The 21,585-nt window shown below is 35.9% G+C and overlaps 1 protein-coding gene across 1 annotated transcript; it reads left to right on the top strand.

Annotated features, from left to right (window-relative positions):
• Nucleotides 1-2,854: 2,854 nt before the first annotated feature.
• FABP7 (fatty acid binding protein 7) lies at nt 2,855-20,001 on the top strand. Its single transcript, XM_042937396.1, has 5 exons — nt 2,855-2,862; nt 16,519-16,609; nt 17,054-17,226; nt 17,846-17,947; nt 19,771-20,001. The coding sequence occupies exons 2-5, from the start codon at nt 16,537-16,539 to the stop codon at nt 19,819-19,821; spliced, it is 399 nt and encodes a 132-aa protein (XP_042793330.1). The 5' UTR covers nt 2,855-2,862; nt 16,519-16,536; the 3' UTR covers nt 19,822-20,001.
• The last annotated feature ends 1,584 nt before the right edge of the window (nt 20,002-21,585 follow it).

Raw genomic sequence — 21,585 nt, forward strand, 5'->3', positions numbered from 1 at the left:
CCTGTTTCAGATTCAGTGTCTCCTTCTCTCTCTGCCCCTCCCCCACTTGTGGTCTATCTCTCTGTCAAAAATAAATAAACATTAAACAAAAAAACTAAAAAAATCTTGATGATTAATACATAGTTATTTTGCTTAAATGAAGGTGAGAAAATATATTTTATGGAATAATTGTATGATAATTCATACAATATGCTTTTCAATGTTACTCAATCATACATTGGTAGTTCATTAACAGTGCAAATTGAATTCTTCTGTCTTTGATATTTTGCTAATTTTCAGCCTTGTGAAATCATAGAACGTACATTTAACAGCCTCCATTTGTACTCTTACTGTGGGATCTACAGGATGGACAGAGACAAGAAATGTGGTCTAAACCTGGATGTTGTGACAGAATTTAAGGTGTTGATAAAAGCATCATTGAGATGATTTACTTCAGGACAAGGCCCATGAAGAGAGAAAAATGAAGTCAGGAGGTAGTTGATAGAGAAAATAAGGAAACACTGAAAGACTAGGTTTATACTGAAGAGAAAAGGAAAGATTGTAGCATTTACCCTGTTCTTTTGGATTGCATCAGTTACTCTGACTTTTTCTGGTTTGGGATTTTTTTGGGGGGAGGGTTTATTTTGTGGTTTTCTTTGATACCAAATATGCTTTGGTTTGCCATTATCTGTTATATATAATACCTCATAATTAAAAATTCACACAAAGCATCTTTTCAGTGGGTTTAGAGCTTTGTGTGAAAATTCAATGTATCATAAATTTATGCATATATAAATATAACTTTTTTGACCAGTCAAGGTATCATGAAACTGATATCAGTCAAGTCTACTTTATCTAAATTAATTCAGGATTTTTATTCTTAACCTCCGTATTCCTGTTTCTTTATCTGCAAAATGAGTTTCATAATGGTACCTACATCATAGAATTATTGTGAGGGTTAAATGTGTTAATATACATGTAAACTACATAGAATAGTGGCCGGTCTGTAGAAAGTCCTATATTTTTGCTACTAGTATTATTACCTTCACCTTCATCCTTGCTGTTAGACATACATTCCAGATGATGATGGTGGGTCCTTGAGGGAGTAAGGTGTGGTAGGATACAACTTGTTTTCGATTTTCATCATCTATGCATGCCAGTACCCTTGCTGAGAAGTTCCATTCCTCCAAGGTTTGCACTCAGGTAACTACCACATCTTGTCTACAGTCCTTTCTGGTTTCATTCCACACTTAGCTATTTTCACACCTCTTTTCAGCACATTTAGCTCCGGGAAATTCTGTGTCAGACACACCTACTTAGATAATGCAAATGGCAACCTCTAGTATAACACTCTGCTATGGTTATGGGAAGAAGGGAACTTCATTAAGCTTGCCACTTCCTCTCCCTCCACCTGAAAACTGAGGCACGATCTGTCTCTCAGATCCTTCCAAACATATACAGGATTTCTGTTCCGTACTACACCTCACAGCCTGTGGAAAAGGAGTTAGTCCCTCATCAGGGACTCACTAGCTCCCAAGCTCTCTGGCTTCCCTGCTCCACTCCCTTCTTTTTCTCTCACACGTCTACCGCTGCCCAAAGTAATCTTTACTTCCTATGGACCTTATAGAATCTGTATGTGTGTGTGTGTGTGGGGGGGGGTGAGGGGACTGGCTCTTGTTTAAGCCTGAGTCCCCAAATCCAAATGCTTAGATTTCTATAACTGAAAATCTACTGCCCTACCCCAGCTTTCCACCAGACCCATATTTTCTGCTTTCCTCTGTGGAAAAAATCTCCTTCCCTGGTGACTTAGCTGACTAGCTTGGTGATTTACTAGTTTGACTGAGAAAAAGGCTAAGGATCAAAAATAAAGAATCAATGATTTACTTTTTGAAATATTCAAAAATTTTGTCCTAGTAGCTTTGTGTTCTGAGAAAGAAAACTGACTTCTCGTTTAAGTGTGTTTGTCCCTGTCTGCAATGTCCAAAAATATTGAGACCTAGTTTTTCCATCCAATATCTATTTCACAAGACTAGTAACTTCCTCATCACGCAATGTATCCCATGGTACTCTGGGTACTTTCCTGCTCTGCCTCCAGGGTTAAGCCTAGATACTGGCTTCCATATGCAACCCTCTTGAATAGAACTGCCAGTCATTTTAAAGGGGTTTCCCTCCTTCAGTGCTGGCCTAAGCCACTCACATCCCTCCTTGCCCTCCTCTGAGGACATTGTCCAGAATGCAGGCTGAAGCTGTCCTTCATGAATAAGCCCTGATGAAAGCTTTTACATAAGGGGAGAAGAATTGGCTTTGCTTATAGATAGGGTGCTTTGTGCACTTTGAGCTTCAGAAACTTTTGAAAGTAAAAGGGGAAGCCATTTCTAATTATGCCAGGACAATAGGTCTGAACTAGGATAATCACTTTCCTTTCTAGCAAACCAAGCCTTATGGCTCTCAGAGTTTACAGCCAATGTAGCCAGGTTCCCCACCAAAGTCCTAGCCATGTCCACACCCACCACGTGGTGATTGGCTAGTCTTTGCCATAATTGTTCAGTTCAAGAAAATGTTGGTTGAACTTAGGCTACGTAGGGTAAGTGGCCCCTCTCTGATTTGTTGAGCTTTCCTAGGCCTGCATGGTCTTTGTTGGTTTTAGTTATGGTTTCTTTTAAGAGTTTAAGCCAAGAACAAAATGCCGTCTTCATAAAAGCAAAGAAAAGGAAGTATGCTTCCTCCAGACTAAATGCTTAGCAGCTATCTGATATGGTTCTTTATTTGTGACTAAGTGGTTCTCTCTGGCTTTACCAGGGAGTCCAAACTCCTCTCCCGAACAAGCAAGGTCTGTCTCCTGGCACGCACCCGCCTGCCACTGCTTGATGGCTAATCTGCAAGGTAACTAGAGCTCTGTGTCTTGCTGTGCTTTTGTAGACAGTGTTTTAAAGAAATTCAGAACCTAAGGAATGGGTTCTAATATAACTTTCATTCTTTCCTAGGTATTCTCTAGGGATTTAGAAGATTGAATTTCTGTGGCAATTCATAAGGCTCTGTTGACTCTTGTTTTTTTCCTTACATTGATTCCCATATACCTACCTAGAAAATTTAAAGCATTCAGTAATTTGCTCACACCAAGAGGTTTATCTGAAAGTACTATAACTTTAGAGTCTGCCTCATTCCCACCCACCAATATTCTCCATCTGTCACCTCAAGATAATTTTGCTCTGTAGTGCATGTATTTGTTACAGACAGGCTTCAACGTATCTGGGTACCACCATGGGCCCGCAAGACACAGTTGTATAAGACACGTAACTTTATCTTTCTAAATTCAAACTTAGGTTCAAATAGGAGTTGCACAAAGTAGATTCTACTTAGTCTCCATCAAACCTAGATAATCTTCATTCATTTAAGGTTTATTTTCAGCTGATGAATGTATCATATTTCACAGAGGAAAATCAGGCAAGTATTTTCTCATTTTCTCCCATCAAATCCGCTAGATTCCCTGCTTCAGTGCCCATGTGCTCCTCCATCCCTTCTGTTTAGATGACAGAATGCCCCCCCTCCTATGGCAACTCCTTCACTGCGCTGTAGTTCTCAGACATGTCTACCCTCTCAAGGACATCTCTTCAGGGATTCCACCCTTTTTCTTAATTGACCCTGAGACTTTCAAGTAACTCAAAAGTTCAGCCTTTTTCAACTCAAAAGTGTTGGCTTTTACAAGTTCTTTTTTTTCTCTTTCTTTCTTTCTTTTTTTTTTTTTTTTTTTTGGCTTTCCCCTTCCCTGTTCATCAGTGGTGACAATAGGTGCCTCAAAGTCTAGCTTCAAGCAGTGGCTCCAGCCAAACATCTTGTAATCTTTCTCGACAGTGCCCTTTCTCTTGTGTGGGACAGGGACCATCAGCATCAGATGCACTGGGGATGAGTGCCAATGTCCAAAGAAGACTGAGAACTAGATATTGTGATACCACCATAATTCTCTTCCTTCCTGGCCCCTGGCCTCTGTCACTTCCATCTCATCCCCCTGTCTTCAGATCTTGGGTGAAACCTCATAGAGAAGGAAGAAGAAGGAATCCTTGAATTGCCTTAGTGAAAACTTAAAATGCCATGGGGCACCTGGGTGGCTCAGTTGGTTAAGGGACCCAGTCTAGATTTTGGCTCAGGTCATGATCTCACGGTTTGTGAGTTCGAGCCCCACGTCAGGCTCACATCAGTCTCTGTGCTCATAATGCAGAGCCTGCTTGGGATTCTCAGTCTGTCTGTCTCTGCCTCTCCCCCACTCATGCTGTCTCTCTCTCCCCAAATAAATAAACAAAAAAAAGGAAACCTAAAATGCCTCAGTAACCACAAATTTTACTGAATTTGCAGAAAATTGACTATATAAAGTTTTCTGCACTTAAATTAAAATGGGAAGTTGAGTTAGGAATCAAATACAGTTATAGGAAAAGAAAGACCTACATTATTATATGTATGTCTAGACTACAAATACATACCTGCTATCCTTGAGGGTTCTCTCCTCCTTATGTGGCTTGTGGACTTTCTTTCCTGATTGCTCTCTCAAGGAGGGTACATGAATCTCAGTGATTCTGCAATATTGGCCCCAGAAGATGGGGTGCCTGGGTGGCTCATTAGGTTAAGCCTCTGACTCTTGATCTCAGGGTCTTTTGAATTCAAGACCCCTTTGGGCTCCACGTGTAGCCTACTTCAAAAAAGATTCCAGAAGAAACTATTAGTACTCCTACATATATTTAATTTTATATAAAATGAGATTTAAATTAATCTTTAGTATCTTTATATGTGGATTGACCTTGTCCCTTTACACAGGCATACTATCAGTCACTTGTCATGAAATGTCTTGAGGAAAGAGTGCATGTGGTAGTCTAGAGGTAGTCCCAGTTTTCATCCCCTTTCAGCTTACTGTGAATTACTGGCATTGAGTGTGGACACACGTAAGTGAATTCTCAAATAATGTTACTGAGTTTTAGTCAAATGAAGCATTATAAAATGAGATGAAAAGACTGGGAAAATGTTTACAGAAATACTGAAAAGTTAAGACAATGCTAATAACATACAACCTTAGAACAAAAAATGACTGCTTATATGTTTCTATTCCTAGTGTGAGTTTTTCTAAGTCACATCATAAGACATAAATTGGGAGCATGTAAATAGTTTTAACAAAAAAAGAGTTGGCTTAGAATTTCACAATTACAAGAAGATCACTTGAAATGTGAAAATTTATGGACATTACTACTGAAGATAACCCTCACACTTAAGCTTGTTTGACCTCAAAATAGTAGCTAATGGTAACATGAAGCTGTCTGCAATTAACAAGACAATATAAAAAATATTATTTATTTCATCTTCATCTCATTCTCTTCAGTTTATATTTTTGTGTAATAAAATTCATAATATTCATACTATGTTAATATGGTTATATATACATACAACTTATGAATAAGTTATATATATGAAGGACACAACATTTTTTATTGATGGGGTACAAAATAAAAAATAATTAGAGACCATTGCTCAATAGGACATCAATTAGCAAGACTGCTTCTAACTCTTACAGTGAAAAATGGTAGAGCTACATGATACTTTGAGAAGTTTCTTAAAGAAACAAGTTCCCTTGGGACCAACATCATATTTTGTTTTCTTCTTGGGTTTTTCCTTTATAAAGTTATAAGGTAGAGCCAAGCATCACATACTCAGAATGAGTCTTCCACCCTCCCCCCCCCCACATTCAATCATTTATTCAAACATACTAATTAAGCACATCCCATCTGCGTAGTGTAACCGCACACAGTCCAGAAGTTCTTCCTAAAAGTCTTCAAATCAAGTAACGAGAATTCTTGGCAACAATTCTAAATTGTATTTGGCTGCCGTTTTTCCCCATAGGGCGTCTGCCAACTATGCATGTCAAATTATAGGAAGATATTTGTCATCAATCAAGCTAAAAATCTAGACACGCAAATTAATTCTTGTTAATCCCTGGGTTAAAAAATGATTTCCAGCAAAGGGCTATTTTTCTTCCTCCTTCTTCTTCTCCTATTTTTCTCCCTTTAGTGTGTTAAAATAATGTTACAGATCTTCAGAAGTGTCCACGGTTAATCAAGGTTAAGCAGGAAATACAGAATATAATCTGTATTAGATAATCACTAACATCTATTGAGTACTTACTAAGCACTTTATTTGTATTTATTCATTTAATCCTTACAATGACCATTTAACTATGACTCTGCTCATTTTAAAGAGGAACTGAAGCACAGAGAAATGAAAGGATTTAGTTAATTTTATTTATGGTAAGGAACAGAGACAGGACTTCGCTTCTAGCAGTCTGGCCAAAGTGTGTATGCTCTGAATCACTATGCTATAATGCTACTCTAGCCCACTTATGATTCATTTGGCAGAAGTCAATTTTATTCTTTTTCATTTTTTAACTTTGTTAAAATATAATTTAAATGCAACAATGTAACCACTTAAAGTATACAGTTTGACAATTTTGACAAATGTACACACCCAAGTATCCAACAGACTAATCAAGATGGAGAATATTTTCATCACTCTATATTGCATTACTTCCTCATGACCCTTTGCAAGGAATAGTAATTGAGTAATTACTGTCAAGTAATTATCACTATGTCAAGTAATTGACACTTCCATCATTATAAAAAGTCCCTCTTTATCCCTAGTAAGTTTCCTTTTCCTGTTCTATTTTTGTCTCCTAATTACACAACCACTTCAGTTTTCTAATGATTAGCACTTGCATGGTATTTTTTCTATTACTTATAACATATGTGACTTCATATTTAAACTAGAATTTCTTGTAGAAAAACATGCATATATATAAGTCTACCATATTGCCCTTTGTTTTCTATTTGTCCGATCCAGTTTGGGCTTAGCTCCTCTTTTTTCTTTTGTACTTGCCTTCTTTTGGGTTAATTGACTTTTATAGCATTTAATTTTTGTAACCACTCTGAGCTCATTAGGTATAATTCTTTTCATTCTATTTTTTCAGTGTGAAAATACGGCTGAGGAGCAGTTTTACATTAATTATTAAATTAATCAGTTGAATAGCAAGTATTTTTAAAATAGCTCTTTTTGAAAACAATAAATATCTTCATTTGTTATAACATTCTGATTTTATTTAAATGAAGTTGCTCTATTGTTACATTATGTATTGTTATATATTATTATATCATATATTGTATAATATATAATGCTATTATCTGTTATATAGATAGTTATATATATTTTATATGTCATTAATCTATGTTGGTATATCCAAAATGGACAAAATGAAAACTATAAAATTCAAGACATGAGAAAACAGGTTTTTGAGAGATGAATCTATAAATGTGGTTTCTTCAGTGCACTACTTGTTTTAAAATTGATGTGAACAATAAAATGTGTCTTTGTTGAGCATTTTCTTTGCTGTTAACTAGAGTTATTTGCTTAGCCATAAATACTTGACAGATAATAGTAAGTTGAGCATATATCACTATAACAACTTAAAATGAGTGTTTTTGCCTTTTTGAGGTGATTAGTATATAATTCCTCATTAAGTAAATAGTCAAATTTTTAATAAAACTTGTTTTGAAGCGAAATTATGAAATTTTCAGGTGAAAGTTAGCTTTATTTACCATAGAAACTCAAACTTAGCTATTTAGTTCTTTCTTCCTTTCAATTCTATCTTGGTGAGCATCTGAGGCTCATACAAGGTGACTGTTAACATAAATAGGCCCAAGATCCCTTAATTTCTCTGACAGGGCTTCCATGAAATTAATTTGAAAATGGGTCAGCATAATGTAGAAGTACCAAAGAATCCTAAGACATTTAAGAAAGAAGGCTAGGTGATGATTTGGTGTAACATCATAATTTCTAGACCAGGATTCAGATGGTAAAGTGGTTAGGTAATTAATTTTTCTAAGGATAAATGTACAGATAGCCAGTGGAAGAAAGCCTGTGTTTTGAACCCAGACAGTAATCTTTCAAAGTCAAAACAAGAAAATCTTCTCATAATAGGATTTTAATATAGGGCAGCCAAAGATTATTATATTAATTTATTTAAGTACTGACTTTGAATAGATTTAAGATTAAAAGTGCTAATCCCTGAGCTATGGAGTTTTGCTTCATTTTGTTTTTGTTTTAATTATTTGTTCCACTGAAAGCTGTCTTGAAGAGAGTAAATAGATTAAGGACACAGACTTTGTGTAGAAAATCAACATATTACTGAAAGAAGTTTCACACTTTTGAATAAATGGAGCTAGAATCTAAGGTCTTTAAGTGGAAAGACTACATATAATATTGATTCAACCCTTTCTGAAAAGATTTATCAATTTTAACTCAATTCTAATCCATTAAAATTTTGGCAAGAAGAAGTTTGAAGAGACAAAAACTGTCCTCTCCAAAAGGATCCCCAAGAAACCCTGACCCGCAGCATTACTTCAATCTTATATGACCCATTGCCTCTTAGATAAAAACTGTGCACATCCTCCCTTTCCACACCCAAATCCTCCTTTTAGAGAAGGTATGAATGTTTGTATCTCTCCTGTAAGCTGCAAGCCATTGCCTTAAAGTGTTTTGTCATTGTTCCAAATCTGGGCTTGATCTTATCCCAGGGGCAGGCGCAAGTCAACTATGTTGTCAGGATGGATGTACCTGATCAAAATTTACTAATTTGTAAGAGAAATAAAATCATCAGTTGGGTTCTCAAGTCCATAGCCTATTATATAGTCTCTTCCTACAGGCACGCAGCACATGAAAATGGTATAAGAAGTTGACTGTTTCCAAGAGAAAATGTCTTCTACATTCACATATAATTAAAACAGATTTGAACCACCGTTGTTTTCAAACACTCTGTAACATCACTCTATATTTATTTGGTATCTAAATGCTACAGTGGAAAGACTATGGTCAGCCATACTTACAACATTTTATGGATCTTTCCCTCTGATTGAATGTCTACTGTTTTTTCCATTATTTTTATATTTACTTATTTGAATTATATTTGATTCAAAAACATTGCTAGAATTAGGAAGTTTAGGTTCTATTTTCATTTAAGGTGTCAAATGATGTGGCATTTTGATATATATACTGATACCTATTTCCAACTATGGAAGATTTTCCTCCATTATGATTTTGTATATTCCATTTGTTTTGATGTTTATCTTAGTAATATCTTATAATTATTACACTGTATTTTCATTCTTTTCATATCTAACATTTTCACTTTCACTATTCACAATGTCTCCCTGCATTCTGGAGATTCTTTTCAAACAATGTCATTCTATTTATTACTTTCTCTTTGGTTGATATAATACCTTCTATTTAGTTATTAATTTCTTTGAGTCTTTTGATCACATTCAACTTATTTTTGAGTCTCAGTCTTTCTGCTGTTCTTGTTTTCATTAGGCTTATCCTTTTTATTTCAGTCTGTTCTCTTCTTATGGGTTCTTGCTCCTGTTTTATAGAAGCCACTTGCACTTATTGATATACAAGAGATATTTTTGTTTATTTCTTCTGTTTATTTTGATAAATCATTTTTTCAAGGGTATACTCTTGTTCTCTGTCTTCAGCATATTGTGACCTCTACTTTTTTGTAGATATGCCCATAGATTTCATGCTTCATCTGATTATTATTTTCTGTCTTTCCTCTTTAAATAGAAAGAAATAAGCATCCAGATTTGGCATTTGTTACAAATAATGAGTAGTGTTTTTTGCTTGTTTATTAAACTAAACTTGCTGTGCAGATAGTAACTGATAGAAACCTGTTCTCAGGTAGAGGAGTTATCTGAACTAGCTATCTTAGCTGGAGGATAGGTTTGATGGGATCTGCTACCAGTTGTAAAACAAGTGTGCAATGAGTTGGAATATTCTTCTGCCCTTACTGCCTAATTCTCTGATACTTTTGGGATATTACATGCAGAAAAACTATCACATTAATCATTTATTATTTAAGTGGTGTAAAGTATTTGTTCAAGATAATAGCACCTTGTGTAAAGAAACTGCACTTCTTTTTAATTTTTTTTAATGTTTATTTTATTTAGTTTAAGAGAGAGAGAGAGAGCAGGGGAGGGGCAGGGAGAGAGGGAGAGAAAGAATCCCGGGAAGGCTTCACACTGTGAGTGCAGAGCCCAACTCAGGGCTTGAACTCACAAACTGAGATCATGACCTGAATCAAAGTCAAGAGTGAGATGCTTAACCAACTGAGGTACCCAGGCACCCCTAGAAACCATACTTCTAAGGGTGCAATATGCTAGCTACTTCCAGCCCTTCTCTAATTCAAAGAAGGAGAAGGAAAGTGCGGGAAAGAAAGAACAGAATTATAATCTAAAATGTAATGTTCCTGTTTGCAATATCCAAAGTAATATGGCTAGGTTTCTGGCTGGCACACAGACCTAACATCACATAGCCAGGAGGCAGATGGTGGGATAGATCAAAGACTTTATTGCTTTATTTTAGGTCTTAAAGGCCACATGATATTAGATGGCAAAAAAGCATATTACCCACCAGTAACCCCATCCATAATAAAAATAATTAGGAAACCAGGAATTTAAGGGAACATCTACTATAAAAAAGACTGTTTATAAAATAACATTAGAAACATTGCTTTAAAAATCAGGAATGAGACACCAAAACTTTTTACCTTACATTTGACCTTGAGTTGAAATTCTTAGTACAATATTATAAGAAAAATTATATCAGAGAAGAGTTAGCTAAAATAGCATTAATTGTATATGTTATGATTATTTACATAGAAAACTAATCTATGGGTTATTAAAAATAATAAGATAGTGTAGTAAGCAAGCTACAAATCAGATGTTTCCTAAAGGCAGTTATATTTCTATATAATGGCAGGAAACCACTAGAAAATATAATTAAGAAGATAGTATTTTCAGTAGTCTCAGGGAATCCAGTTGTCTAAGAATAAATCTATATAATATGTATAAAAATCTTAGAGGGAAAATTATTAAACATTATTATGCAATATTAAAGACTATATAAATAGATATATCATTTTCATAAATAGGAAGACAATATCATAAAGGTGTCAATTCTTCCAAATTGATATAACATAGATGCAATTCCCATTAAAAAAAACAGAATTTTTTACACATGTTAATAAAACTTTATTAGCATGTGTAAAAAGATAAGGGCCATGAATAGTTCGGATATTTCTGAAGAAGAATAATGAGTTGGGGAGACTTGCTCTTCCAGATACTGGATTGTTATAAAATTATACAAATTAAGATAGCTTAGCAATGTTAGAGAGATTATAAAACTGATTAGTGGCATTAAATAGGATGCAGAGATCAACACATGTATGGAACTTTGAAGGTGGAGTATATTTTGGGTCCTCACTTCTCATGACACGTAAAAATATAGTCAAGATAGTTAAAAACTCAAATGTTAAAACTTTATAACTCTTGGTAGAAAATTCAGATGACTATCTTTTGGATCTTGGGTAGGCTCTTTCCTTAAACAAGACAAAACATGTTGACCATAAAATAAAATATTAATAAATCTGACAATATTAAAAGTAAGAATGTTGGCTATCAAAAGCTACATTAAAGAAAGTAAAAGTTACAAATTTGTAGAAAATATTTATGACACCCACACTCTAAAACAATTAGGATCAAGAATATGCAATAAGAAAAACACAAATAACCTACAAGGTATTGGGCAGAAGATGAACAGATATTTCATAGAGAAAGAAACCATAGACCAATAAACACATGAAGAAATGTTTACCTCGTGAGGATTAGGAAAACACACATAAAGACAAAATTGTCATTTTATGTGCATCTGATACACCAGCTTTTTAAAGTTTTTAAAGTGTTGAGGAAGATGTGAGTCCCCCTGTGGGGGCCTAAACTGGGGAATCCATTTTGAAAACCATTTTGGCATTATCATCCAAAATGGAAGGTTAATCTATGGCGCAGCAATTTCAATTCAAACTATGTATGGTTACTTTGCTCAAGAACAGTGTTAAAAATGTACTAATAATTCTCTGTTTCCTTAAGAAGAAAAAATTGCCATAAAGCAAGCGCCAGATTTGACTCCATGTGGAAATTTTGCCAAGATCTCCTAAAGCAGGGGCTCCTGGGTGGCTCAGTTGGTTGAGCGCCCAACTTCGGTCATGTCATGATCTCATGGTTTGTAGGTTTGAGCCCCACGTCAGGCTCTATGCTGACAGCCTGGAGCCTGCTTCAGATTCTGTGTCTCCTCTCTTTGCCCCTCCCCAACTCACCCTCTGTCTCTCTCTCTGTCTCTCTTTCAAATAAACATAAAAAAAAAAGTCTCCCAAAGCAACTTTTTTTCTTTGTTCCTTTTATTTCACTACTAAAAACTCTTTTGAAAAAATGTTTATTTATTTTTGAAAGAGAGAAAGCATGAGTGGGGAGGGGCAGAAAGAGGAGGACAGAGGATCTGAAGCCAGCTCTGTGCTGACAGCAGAGAGCACCATTCAGGGCTTGAACTCAAACCCTGAGATCATGACCTGTGCCAAAGTCAGATGCTGAACTGGCTGAGCCACCCAGGTGCTCCTAAAAAAACCTTTGTCATAGATTCTTTAGAGTCCTTATGGTCATTAGTTAATTCATAAAGGAAATAGCCCTGAAAGAGTGTTCAATCTCTCACAGTATGTCCTTTTCAAAACCTGTGGATGCATTTGCATTATAAAAGCCATAGCAAAGTCACAAATTGCTCTCAGGTTCAGAAAAATTGGAAAAAAATATCTATTAGTTGCATTATGCTTATCACAACAAAGTCTCTTCTCTATTCTTCCACTTTCTCTTCTATTAAAATCCGCAGAAATAAGAGCAAATAACCTATTATCTGAAAGCAAACATTCTAATGTATAAATCTATTATATCTTAAATAATTAAAAATAGTAGGGTTACATGTGTCAGTTTAGAGAATTATAAAATTGTCGAGTGGCTTTTCCTTAAATTTCTGCTATAGACATGTGTATAACAATATTCTCTTCTGCTTAGCACTAAATTAATATACAATCAAAAAATGATCTCTAAATTGCTGGGCTTTTATGTTTTATATAAGAGGAAATCATAAGAATTACAAAATATATCCTTTAAGTTAGAATTTATAGATCTTTAACTTATATCCTTATGTAAAAAGTGGAAGAAATTAATAAAAATGGACAAATAATGTCAGCACCATAATCTATAGGGAGCTAAGGGAATCTAAAGAATACATGGGCCCTGCTTTCAATGATCTTACAGTCTTAGACTACAAAAAAAGATAATTTACTAAATTTTAGAATAAAAAACATTTTATCAGTTTTAACATGTTTTATTAGATGCAACACATAAGAATATTTTGATGTTGCAAAATAAATTGGTTTAAGAACTTCTACCATAGAGGATGGTTTCCATGATGGATTAATTAATCATCTAGATTAAGCAAGGAAAGAGAATTTTTGTTGTTGCTGTTGTTGTTGTTGCTCTCAGGGGATGGTCCATGTGGAGATTTATTTATTTATTTATTTATTTAGTTATTTAGTTATTATTGACTTTTTAAAATTATTTATTTATTTATTTTTAAATTTCTATCCAAGTTAGTTGGCATGTAGTGCTATAATGATTCTAGGAGTTGATTCCAGTGTTTCATCTTGTATGTATAACACCCAGTGTTCATCCCAACGAGTGTCCTCCCTAATGCCCCTTACCCTTTTAGCCCATCCCCCACCCACAACCCCTCCAGCAACCCTCAGTTTGTTTTCTGTATTTAAGAGTCTCTTATGTTTTGCTCCCCTCTCTGTTTTTATATTATTTTTGCTTCCCTTCCCTTATGTTCATCTGTTTTGTATCTTAAATTCCTCCTATGAGTGAAGTCATATGATATTCATCTAAGAAAGAGAATTTATGAAAAGATCATAGATGGGGCTAGTTTAGGGACTTGGTTCAAAGGCTCAATTGATGTCAGAAGGGTCTAACTGAGTATACTTTGCTTTCTCTGGGTTGGTTTCATTTCAGGCTTTTCATGGTGGTCTCTGGCATCTTTAGTCATGTCAGCACAACATCAAATCCAAGTTAGTCTCCATCCCAGATTTAGGGAATTCCAGACCACCTCCTGTCCACCCACCCCACCAGCTCTGCAGAAAGCCACAGAGTGACCTATTGGGAAAGGGGGGAAGGCCAGGCTTTGAGTCCTGTCTGGGATGCTGGTCTGGCTATGTGCATTGTTAAATCCATAACTTTTATTGTTTAGACATAATGGCATATCAGCCTCCCTTTGAGTTCTTACTCTGAGTCCTTCAAATGTTAGGGGCAGGCCAGGTATAGGCAATGTTAGAAATTTTGTTCTTCAACCTGAGAGCAGGAGGAAGTCATTTGAAGGAATTTAGGCAGGAAAGGAACAAGATAGGATTTAGATTTTTTTAAATGGCATTGCCGTGCTATAAGCAGTATAGAATCGACTGCACATATTTAAATGTATACACCTGATCCATTTGACATGCCAATGAAATCACAATTAAAAAAAAACAAAGAAAATGAAAAAACCCACAAATGACTTTTACTTGGAATATATAGGACTCTACAATTCAGTAACTACAAGACAAACAACCTAATTAAAAATGGGACAAAAGACCCCCCAAAACCAAGAGCATACTGTACACACTATAGGTTAGCCGATTTGAAAATAAATTACATTGAAAAAAATAATAAAATGATTAAGAAAAAAAATGGGACAAAAGATTTGAACAGTCACTGCACAAAAGAAGATATACAAATAGCAGAGAAGCGCAGGAAAAGGGTCTCAACATCATTTGTCACTAGGAAGATGCAGATTTATATTTTAAAATGTCACTCAGGCTCCAGTAGGGAAAGAACTGGAGATGAGGTTGGCAGGAAGAACAGTTAAGAGGTTGTTGCTATAGGACTAGTAAAAGACAGCAGCTACTTGAATTAAGATAGTAGTTGTAGAGACAGGGAGCGGATGACAATTGGACAAATATTCAGGGAGCAAAATAGATAGGCCTTGACACTGGTTTTGATTTTAGAGAATCAAGTGTTAGAAATGATTCCAGATTTTCTGGCTTGTGCAGTAGGGTGGCCAGTGGTGCCATTCACAAACGTGGTGAAAACTGGAGAAAGACCAGGTATGGGTAAAGATTAAATATATGTTAAATGAGCACTTTTGAGGTATTTCTGAGACCTCAAAGTAGACTCTGGGAGCTGGCAGTGGAGCAAAATGTGTCCTAAGCCTTGTCTCTTGTGTTTGGTGTGGGCAGAAGCTCAGTGGCAGTGGGCTGAGATTTAAATGCAGGGAGAAAGAGAAGAGCAGGGATTGCTAAATCAGATTCCCCTGTTCTGTCCCCATGAAAGGGAGGGAGACTGTCATAGGTGGTCTACACTAAGGAAAGCAGGAAGAACTTCTGGAGGAAGGGGAGTTTCGGAGACCTTCTTTAAATACTCAGAACTCTTGAGGTATTTTGCTATTTGGGGGGTACCCTGAATTGGAACAAGTAAGCTCAAGATCGTCTGATTTCTATGGTTCCTCCAATTCCTATCCTACTCCCATTGCTGATCCCCAATTTATACACAGATTGTATAGTGGATGTGGCCTCAGGAAATCAAAAGGTCCTACAGTGCAGGTCATTCCAAATCTTACTAAATGACCTTATGTTCCGTTTTTCCTCATGGATTCTATAATCTGTTGAAGAAGGGGGAAAAGAGCATTTTTTTCTTTATTTTTATACCTCATTAGTGAATCCTAACCATACTCTGCCTTAGACCCCTTTTCCATCTCAGTCTGGTTCTCAGATTCTTAGAAAGGACAATGGATCTTTAAATTCACTCAGTTTGTGCTGGGAAGAGGCCAAAATTAGTTAGTGTCCCATTGATACTCAGTTGGAGTAGCCTTCTAGTTGTACAATCTAGGGAAGGCATTCACACCTCCTCCTCCTCTTCTTTTCCTAGTTTGGAACATTCTGGCTTGTGTTTTGCTCTCCCTGTAAATATGAGAGAAAATAAAAGACACTATTCAGCCTCCTTTGTCTGAAAAGTCTGGCAGTTCAGTGGTTTTCTTTAAAGGGGGCCCTCATTTGTAACCAGCTTTGCCATTAACGGAAATCAATCTGAATGTCCTATTGTGCATCTTTTTTCTTTCCTCACAGTCTGAACTTGTCTTTGCCAAGTTTTCGAGCTGAACCTGAAAGACCCTCTCTCATTTTCCCCGTTCCCTGCCTCCAGCCCCATTGACTCCTAGCACAGCTTTCTCAGGGAGAAGGGCTGCAGAGTGTGGATAAGGAGGAACTCGACCTACTCTGCTAACCCAGTGGCCTGAGCCAATCACAAAGCGGATTGGAACCTCATTTGAGCCCCCCTTCCCACCCCCTCCCCCTGGCAACAGCCTCCAGTAAAGGGGGGACACTGGAAGGGTGTGTTTGCAATTCAAATCCTTGGCTTTCTGCCTGCATCTTTTCCAAATAAGAAGGCAGGAGCTGCTGTGAGGTACAAAGGGGTCTTCAGAACTGCAGTGGCAATAAGATCCAGAGATCCTCCCTCCTGTCTCTTTTATCTGTCTTCAAAGCAAAAGGAAAGGGCAAGGATGGTGGAGGCTTTCTGTGCTACCTGGAAGCTGACGGACAGCCAGAACTTTGATGAGTACATGAAGGCTCTAGGTAGGTAAAAATAAGATGTGCTGTTCTCTCCTTAACCTGAAGCTTCAGTAGTGCCAATTCCTTTTTTTCTCCTATTAGATTGCCAAGCGACAAAGAAAGATCATGTTGTCATAACTGAATCCTAGGCTATGCATTTCCCACTGAAGGGATTTTTAATGTGGCATTTGCCTGCTTTCTTGCCCAGGGCTAAATAACAGTGCATTTGGTAGTCTGGGGGAGGATGTGAAGCTTCTGTGCCTTTTTGTTTTCAGCATCCACTTATCATTTGTGCATCCAATTAAGCATCCGCGTATTATAGCTCATCAGTAGTCATACTGCATAATTAACGGACTAAACGTGTCCTGATGAAACTTACACTCGAGGGCCTGGATTCCAGGATAGGAAAGCAGATTCCTGCTATGTGAGTTATTTTGGAAGTCGCTGCTAACTGCATTGCTTTTTTAGGTGTGGGCTTTGCCACTAGGCAGGTGGGAAATGTGACTAAACCAACAGTGATCGTCAGTCAGGAGGGGGACAAAGTGGTGATCAGGACACAAAGCACATTCAAAAACACAGAGATTAGTTTCCATCTGGGAGAAGAGTTTGATGAAACCACTGCAGATGACAGAAACTGTAAGGTAAGGACCGCTCCTTCTCTGGGGTGGGGATGGGGAGGAGGGAATAAAAAGAGATCCCTGATGTTTCTCGTGTTTAGATGATGGGAGTAGAGAAAGTTCTCAGTATTTCAGTTCAGAGAGGACACCACCAGGATTAATTTTGCATTCTAGTGCACATATGTGGGTACTGGCTATAGCTCAAATCTCAAATCTATCTGTCTCTTACTCTACATTTTTCTTTTCATATTTGTATTTCAGAAAGTAAGAGTGTTCATTTAAAATAAAGATTGTATTTTGTTTAATGTCGCTGATTGCCTCATATTAACGAAACTGTTTGCCTCATCTGAAGGCTTTGTTTACAAGAGTAGAGTGACTAGTCTGAGAGTACTTGTTCAGGACTTTTATTTCTAACATATGAAATTTTTGCATCTAGATGTACACACTTCAATGAAATTATGAATTATTAGTTTACTATCATAATGACTCTAGAAGCCACAGAAGATATGGTACTAATATGATAATTAGTTGATCACCATTCATTCAATTCTATAATTCCTTCAAAAACCACTTCACTTGACTTTCATCTCAGAAATTTAATCTGTACCTTTTGCTATGTTCTGCATTTTGTTGTTGGTCTCAGTCTGTTGTTAGCCTGGATGGAGACAAACTTGTTCATGTACAGAAATGGGATGGCAAAGAAACAAATTTTGTAAGAGAAATTAAGGATGGCAAAATGGTTATGGTAAGTAAAGGCAGTTCTCCCTTTGTTTCTTCTTGCTTTTCACTCCTCTCCTAGTTCCCATCCCCTTCTCTCTCTCCCACCCTTCTTTAATAACAGTAAGTCTCCAGCAAGCTTCTTTGATCATGTGTAAAACAGAAGACATAAAAATGTCCTGGTGAATTGTATCATCAGCTATGCTTCTTTAATTATAGAAAAAAAAGAAAAATTCTATGCAAGCGTGGTTTTCAGAAGTTTCCATCGATTTAGCTAAAACTGTCAAAGAAAGAATTTGTGTAGTATTACTGTGAATGTCTAAACCTCAAATGAAATCTAAATATAAAAATATTCATGAAAACATATGAATAAGACTGATAAATTACTATGAGTATCAAGTTGACTGAATATCCAAAAAATTACTTTACAGCTACTGTAATAAATAAGAGATCTTGACACTTTTTATATTTTAGTTTATGCAGGTTCCATAAGCTCAGTGCAGATAATTTAGAATATAACAGAAAAGTGTAGTTTCTCCTTAGAGGGAACCATTTTGATGTTACTTCCTTCTAGTCTTTCTTTTGATGCATCATGCCTTGTAAATATTTCCATTCAATACCAGTAGTCATGTAAAAACTATAAAAATATAAAATTAAAATCTCTAATGATGTAGTAGCATCATAAACTGGGGAAAATGTTATGCATTAATCTAACATTCTAGACACATTTTTGTGAACTGAGTAATGGTATTTTGATGACATTGAAATAGTCAATATATCATTTTGGGGTTTTTTGGGGGTGGGTGGGTATTGCTTTACCTATTCCTCCTAAGATAATAGAAGAAAGGGCTTTTTTGTTTTTGTGACTTAAGGAAATTGACTGCTGTTTTTTCTCTTCCCTTTAACTGTTGCAATCAGGGCTGTTCTAGATTGAGACACAGGGCTTACGTTATTCATACTTCTTTCCATGGGATGGGAAGAGAGGGGCAGTGTTCCTCTTATGGTAATGAATATTTGCCCACATATTTCTGCAGTGATCATCAAAAGAAAGGATTTGTTTATAAAAGATTCAGTCTGGGCTTCTCCTTTATGCTTTTATCTCCGTTTCCCACCCCCCACCCCGAAGACGGAAAAGTGGATAGCTTATAACTGACTGATCAGGCAAGACTGAGTTCAAAAAAAGGAGATTAAAACAATGAATGACAAGGGCATGCTATGCTCTTGAAAATCATGTCAATCCATGTAAATAACAAACCCTAAAAAAACTCCTAGATTTTGTAAAGAGATTTTATAGAAATTCTTCCAGTCCAATTTGACGTAAAAGTCCATGTTCCACGTTACACCCACCCAGGCATGTAGGCTCACATCAGCTGAAATATGACAACCAAAGCAATGAGAACATTTGTACATTTACTTTTCCTGATGACTTTGACACAAGTCATTCCAAATACCATTTCCCCAAATGATTTGGATTTTCTAAAAATTCTTCACAATTTATGAGATGAAAACCTATTATAAATTCCATTCACTTTCAAAGCAGACAGCTAATTTGATTACCCTGATAATTTAAGGGAAAAGGAATTCTTTTGACCTGAATCTATTTAGTTAATGTCAGTTTTTTTGCTTCATTTTCCTTTTAGAGACATAAACTATATATACATGTTATTATTCACTCAGTAAATAAAGTTTCTTTTCTTTTTATTTTAAGAAAGGAAGAGCTTATGTAGCATTTAATGTTTGTCAATGACATTATTCGTTTGCATAATATGTAAATTATATATGATCATCTTTAGAAAGTTCAGCTACTGATATTCTTGTATAAAAAGACTTGATTCTTTTTGCATCTTTCAGACTCTCACTTTTGGTGATGTGGTTGCTGTTCGCCACTATGAGAAGGCATAGAAAGGTTCCTGATCTGGGGTTCGAAAAGCTCTACAATTTTTCTATTTACTCAAGTCTCAGTGTTATCCTGCTATTACAGCATGGGTGATCACGAATTAAAAGGTTATCTTTGTTGTGGAGGTGGAAAATGGTGCTTTAAAAACTTGTTTTAAAACTTTTTACTGCAAATAGCCCAATTTTGATCTGCAGATTTATCATGTTTTATAATTCACATTAAGATGTTAAGTCACATTTTTAAAATAAAGAAGTAAATACATTTTATAATTTCCATTGAAAAGTAAATTAGATTCAAATAAAAATTGTATACCCATGAGAAATTTTGTTGTTGTTTTTAATGTCACTAATCTGGTGGTTTTAATATTAGATATTAGATATTAAATATTTAATATTAGATATTAATCTGATTAATATCACTAATCAGGAGGTTTTAGACAAAATAGCCTTTCTTACTGTATAAAATAAAGCTGGAAAAGTGCTAACTTTTAAAAAATATTACAACAAAGTGCTAACTTTGTTTAAAATATTAATTAAAAAGAAATCAGCAGAAGCCTGGGGAAAAGTGGAAATGCCACAGTTTTGGTTGGGACTTCCATAGAGAACCTGTGGCAATCAGAAACAGGCAGGCAGATGAAGCAAAATGATATACACAAAAATGTCTTATTAAAAATAGTCAAAATATCACACAATCAAAATGTCATATATTCAAGTTTCCTATTGAAAAGTAAACAGGAAAATAAAATGAATTTTACCCTGGATTATAAAGATGTGTTTCCAGACAAATACTTTGAGCTGAACTAAGTCAACAAAAGTGCTAAAATGGAGTGCATAGAATGTGTATTAAGGCTTCCAAATTCCCTTTAAAAAATTTTTTTTTTTTAGTAGAGAAAACTAACTTTATTTTATTTTTCTAACTTGTTTTATTTTTTACTTTTTAAAATTTACATCCAAATTAGTTAGCATATAGGGCAACAATGATTTCAGGAGTAGACTCCTTAGTGCCCCTTACCCATTTAGCCCATCCCCCCTCCCACAACCCCTCCAGCAACCCTCAGTTTGTTCTCTATATTTATGAGTCTCTTCTGTTTTGTCCCTCTCCCTGTTTTCGTATTATTTTTGTTTCCCTTCCCTTATGTTCATCTGTTTTATCTCTTAAAGTCCTCATATGAGTGAAGTCATATAATTTTTGTCTTTCTCTGACTAATTTCACTTAGCAGAATACCCTCCAGTTCCATCCACATAGTTGTAAATGGCAAGATTTCATTCTTTCTGACTGCTGAGTAATACTCCATTGTATATACATACCACACCTTCTTTATCCATTCATCCATCGGTGGACATTTGGGCTCTTTCCATACTTTGGCTATTGTTGATAGTGCTGCTATAAACATGAGTGTGCATGTATCTCTTCGAAACAGCACACCTGTATCCCTTGGATAAATGCCTAGTAGTGCAATTGCTGGGTTGTAGGGTAGTTCCATTTTTAGTTTTTTGAGGAAACTCCATACTTTGCTTCCAGAGTGGTTGCACCAGCTTGCATTCCCACCAACGATGCAAAACAAATCCTCTTTCTCCGCATCCTTGCCAACATCTGTTGTTGCCTGAGTTGTTACTGTTAGCCGTTCTGACAGGTGTAAGGTGGTATCTCATTGTGTTTTTTATTTGTATTTCCCTGATGATGAGTGATGTTGAGCATTTTATCATCATCAGTTGGCCATCTGGATGTTAATTTTTGTTTTAATATTTATTTATTTTTGAGACAGAGAG

This window comes from Panthera leo, chromosome B2 (genome assembly GCF_018350215.1).
Source record: "Panthera leo isolate Ple1 chromosome B2, P.leo_Ple1_pat1.1, whole genome shotgun sequence".
Lineage (NCBI taxonomy): Eukaryota > Metazoa > Chordata > Mammalia > Carnivora > Felidae > Panthera > Panthera leo.